General features: G+C 43.7%; 1 protein-coding gene across 1 annotated transcript; it reads right to left on the bottom strand.

The window, feature by feature from the left end:
- Positions 1-760: 760 nt before the first annotated feature.
- On the bottom strand, positions 761-2,322 carry LOC106080214 (mucin-5AC-like). Its single transcript, XM_056045561.1, has 2 exons — positions 1,925-2,322; positions 761-1,838 (listed from the first exon to the last, which is right to left on the bottom strand). The coding sequence occupies exons 1-2, from the start codon at positions 2,320-2,322 to the stop codon at positions 761-763; spliced, it is 1,476 nt and encodes a 491-aa protein (XP_055901536.1).
- Positions 2,323-4,624: the final 2,302 nt, after the last annotated feature.

Below are 4,624 nucleotides of genomic sequence, written 5' to 3'. Positions count from 1 at the left end.
AAAGTTTTTATGCTGCCTTTAGGTACTCAATTAACAATATCTGGCCTATATCGGCATCCCAACTCGAGTTCCCTCGCTAGGTAGGCAAGCTTGTATCCCAGCTCGAGTCTCCTCGCTAGGTAGGCAAGCTTGTATCCCAGCTCGAGTCTCCTCGCTAGGTAGGCAAGCTTGTATCCCAGCTCGAGTCTCCTCGATATAGACAAGCTTGTATTTTTAAATTTCACTATCTAGAATTATAATAGCCAAAAGCTGTCACTGATTGACCACTATGTGGCCTGTATTGACACTACACACTGCGCTTTAACATATTTGTTTGTTTTGCATGTTTCGGATATTCCTTCAGTGTTGAAGATAATTTATTTCCTAGTCCAAACTTCCCGAAGGACGAAGGGAGGTGGGAGCGGGCAGGGTTTGAACTCGGGACCATCGATACTTGACGTCTTCGGTTATTTCTGCATTCAGTGAGTGAAGAGTTGAATACAAGAATGTCCAGAAACATTGTGTGCATCGTCTTCTAAGTCTAGATCTAAATGTCTATCATTGGACTAGTATCAGGTGTAGTAGATCTATAGATGCACTTAACCAGGAGTCTTTCTCGGGAGAAAAGAAGGCAATGGGGCGGGGTAAAAAGAAATATTCCTTTTTTTTAAATCTAACATTCATGACTTTTTAAGAGAAAAACAATCGCTGTAGAGATATTGTTTTTTTTTTTAAAGATTTCTAGTATTTTTTGTTTGGTTTTGTTTGCTTGAGAACAGCATTATTTGCAGTTTGCTGTTTGTATACTATTTGACTGTTTGTAGTACATGTTTACTGCTTGTGCGTTGTTTGTGTTAAGCACTATTCCTTTACTGATTTGTATAATTTGTGCACGGCTGTACTGTTTGTAACAATTATTTCTCGGCTTTTTTCTTGGGGTACTGAGATCTCTGACTTCGTCAATTTGAAAGAGCAGTCCAAGCAGCAGACGACTACCTGTATTTGGTGCCTGGTCGCTGCTATGCGGTGGTGCCTGGTCGCTGCTATGTGTTGATGCCTGGTCGCTGCTATGTGTTGGTGCCTGGTCGCTGCTATGTGTTGGTGCCCTGTCGCTGCTATGTGTTGGTGCCTGGTCGCTGCTAAGCGTTGGTGTCTGGTCGCTGCTATGTGTTGGTGCTAGGTCGCTGCTATGAGTTGGTGCCTTGTCGCTGCTATGTGTTGTTGCAGGGTCGCTGCTATGTGTTGTTGCAGGGTCGCTGCTATGTGTTGTTGCAGGGTTGCTGCTATGTGTTGTTGCAGGGTCGCTGCTATGTGTTGTTGCAGGGTTGCTGCTATGTGTTGTTGCTCTGTCGCTGCTATGTGTTGTTGCAGGGTTGCTGCTATGTGTTGGTGCCCTGTCGCTGCTATGTGTTGTTGCAGGGTCGCTGCTATGTGTTGTTGCAGGGTTGCTGCTATGTGTTGTTGCAGGGTCGCTGCTATGTGTTGTTGCAGGGTGGCTGCTATGTGTTGGTGCCCTGTCACTGCTATGTGTTGTTGCAAGGTTGCTGCTATGTGTTGGTGCCCTGTCGCTGCTATGTGTTGTTGCAGGGTTGCTGCTATGTGTTGGTGCCCTGTCGCTGCTTTGCGGTGGTACCTGGTCGCTGCTATGTGTTGATGCCTGGTCGCTGCTATGTGTTGGTGCCTGGTCGCTGCTATGTTTTGGTGCCTGGTCGCTGCTATGTGTTGTTGTAGGGTCGCTGCTATGTGTTGGTGCCCTGTCGCTGCAATGTGTTGGTGCCTGGTCGCTGCTATGCGTTGGTGTCTGGTCGCTGCTATGTGTTGGTGCTAGGTCGCTGCTATGTGTTGGTGCCTTGTCGCTGCTATGTGTTGTTGCAGGGTGGCTGCTATGTGTTGTTGCAGGGTCGCTGCTATGTGTTGGTGCCTTGTCGCTGCTATGTGTTGGTGCCTGGTCGCTGCTATGTGTTGTGCCTGGTCGCTGCTATGTGTTGGTGCCTTGTCGCTGCTATGTGTTGGTGCCTGGTCGCTGCTATGTGTTGGTGCCTTGTCGCTGCTATGTGTTGGTGCCTGGTCGCTGCTATGCGTTGGTGTCTGGTCGCTGCTATATGTTGTTGCAAGGTTGCTGCTATGTGTTGGTGCCCTGTCGCTGCTATGTGTTGTTGCAGGGTTGCTGCTATGTGTTGGTGCCCTGTCGCTGCTATGTGGTGGTGCCTGTTCACTGCTATGCGTTGGTGCCTGGTCGCTGCTATGTGTTGGTGCCCTGTCGCTGCTATGTGTTGGTGCCTGGTCAGCCCTGGTTGCTGCTATGCGTGGTGCCGGGTTGAGATCAGTGATTCGAATTTCCATTTAGGCCTACCTATTATTTGACATATTTTCTTCACCTTCATCTCTTCATCGCCTTGGTACCTTAGTGCTACTATTTTTATATGTTACATGTCGTATTTAAGTTAACATCTGTATCTTATGAACTCTTTCACTCTGTAGATACCAACGTGGATTTGACCCCATTCAATTAAATTAATTTTTGGTTTTATAAACTTTAATTTGTTTTATAAAAAAAAGAGCATGCATTCCCCTATAATTATAGCTTATACCTAATATAACATTTCTTGATTATATACAAAATAGTTATTGAAGTTTAATCATAAAAGGGGAGTGAAACACAAATGAGCAAAAAAGAAAAATTCCGTCGGAACGTGGAAAATAATTACGGAGAGAAATTTTCTAAGCATAATAATTTGTTCTCAATCACTATGAACATCAGTGACGTTGGTCTAAGTCTAGAACGTAAACTTACAAATCGTTTTGATTTTGAACACTATAAAAGTACCGGTAAATTATGTTCCCCTTTCACACCTTTGTGGTCTATAGGGCAGATGGTTATCTATTATCTGTATTGAACAATAGAATGACTCTAAAATGAGTTATGTTTGTGACTCTCTATGAAGCCCCCAACCAATGTTACACCTGGAGAAACAATGCGCCTTTTAAACGCTAGCACCAGGAGCGTGTGTGAAGGACAAGTCCGACCAAAGTCTAATGTCAGGATATTATCTCATACACAAATTTTATGAACCACCGGTCAGGTTCTTCTCCTGGTTCATCTTCTAGGAGTATAATCAACTCCATGATGTCATCTAATTCAACCTCCTCAGATCAACAACTTGTGAGCTTTATTACTCTTTACGGTACTTCACTTTATTACTATTAAAAAGTAACTTTGAAAAATGTACTTCTCAACAGCTTCAGTTCCAACAATAGTTCTTACAATAAATAAATCTCCAAACTTCAAAAGACCACTTGTTCCAGCAACATTGAACAAAGGAACTAACTTCTACTAAAAATAAACTCCAACTAACTTCTACTAAAAATAAACTCCAACTAACTTCCACTAAAAACATACTCCAACTACCTTTACCTTTTACCTTTACCTATCCCTTAGTCTGTTGGACCGTTGGGGCACCACGCAAAACTTTTCGACTGTCTTTCTCCATTCCTACCTTTTTTTTTGCCTTGTTTAGAACCTCTCTCAATGGCAGGCCCGTCCATTCTTTAATGTTGTCCTCCCATCGCTTTTTCTGTCTGCCTCTTCTTCTTTCCCTGGCACTGTTCCCTGAAGGAAGGTCTTTGCGAGCCCCGTAGATCTTGTAATGTGGCCATAGGTTTTAAGCTTTCATCTTTTTACAATAGTTAGCAGGTCATCATGGGCTCCAATCGCTGCAGTAACCCTGCCTCTGATCTCTTGGTTTGTGATGTGGTCTTTGAATGTGATGCCTAGGATCCTTCTGTAGCATCTCAATTCCATTGCTAGGATCCTCCTCTCTAGCTCTGCATTCAACGTCCAAGACTCGCAAGCATATAAAATGTGGCCATGACCAGGGAGCGCATCAGTCTGATTTTGGTGCCGAGGGCTACGCCCTTGTCTTTCCATATTATTTCAAGTTTTGAAAGGGCAGCTGTGGACTGTGCTATTCGGGCCAATAGTTCGGTTTTTGTTCCCTCATCTGAGACAATAGCTCCGAGGTATTTGAAGCTGTTAACACTAGTTAGCTTTTCACCTCCAATACTGATGCCTCTTTTAAAGCCCTGATGGCTATTGGTCATAATTAGTTTTTTTTCGGCATTTATTTGCATGCCATATGTCTTATCAATGCGCATCGCGAGGTCAGCAAGTTCTTCCGTTCCTGCTAGGCCGTCAATGTCATCTGCGAAGCGCAAGTTAGTAATTCTTCTTCCTCCAATGCTAACAGTACCTTCATAGCCCTCGAGGGCATCTTCCATTATCCTTTCAAGGAAGATATTGAAAAGTGTTGGTGAAAGTAGGCAGCCTTGTCTTACTCCAACTGTGGTTTTGAACCAGTTCCCAATATTATTGTTGAAGTACACTGCACTAGTGGTCTCCTTGTAGAGGTTCTGGATAAATTTGATTATGTTTTTATTAATGTTGTACTTTTCCATTGTCGCCCAGAGTGCCCCGTGCCATACTCGACCGAAAGCTTTCTTGAAATCAATAAAGACATGGAAAAGATTCTCTTGGTGTTGTAGATATTTCTCACAGAGTATTTTGAGGTTTATGATTATTTCTGTTGTGCTGCGACCTTGTCTAAAACCCGAGATACAGAGATACTAAATGTCCCGGCAGTCTCCA

The sequence above is a fragment of the Biomphalaria glabrata genome, chromosome 11 (genome assembly GCF_947242115.1).
Source record: "Biomphalaria glabrata chromosome 11, xgBioGlab47.1, whole genome shotgun sequence".
NCBI lineage: Eukaryota > Metazoa > Mollusca > Gastropoda > Planorbidae > Biomphalaria > Biomphalaria glabrata.
This window is presented reverse-complemented; position numbering and strand designations above follow the sequence as displayed.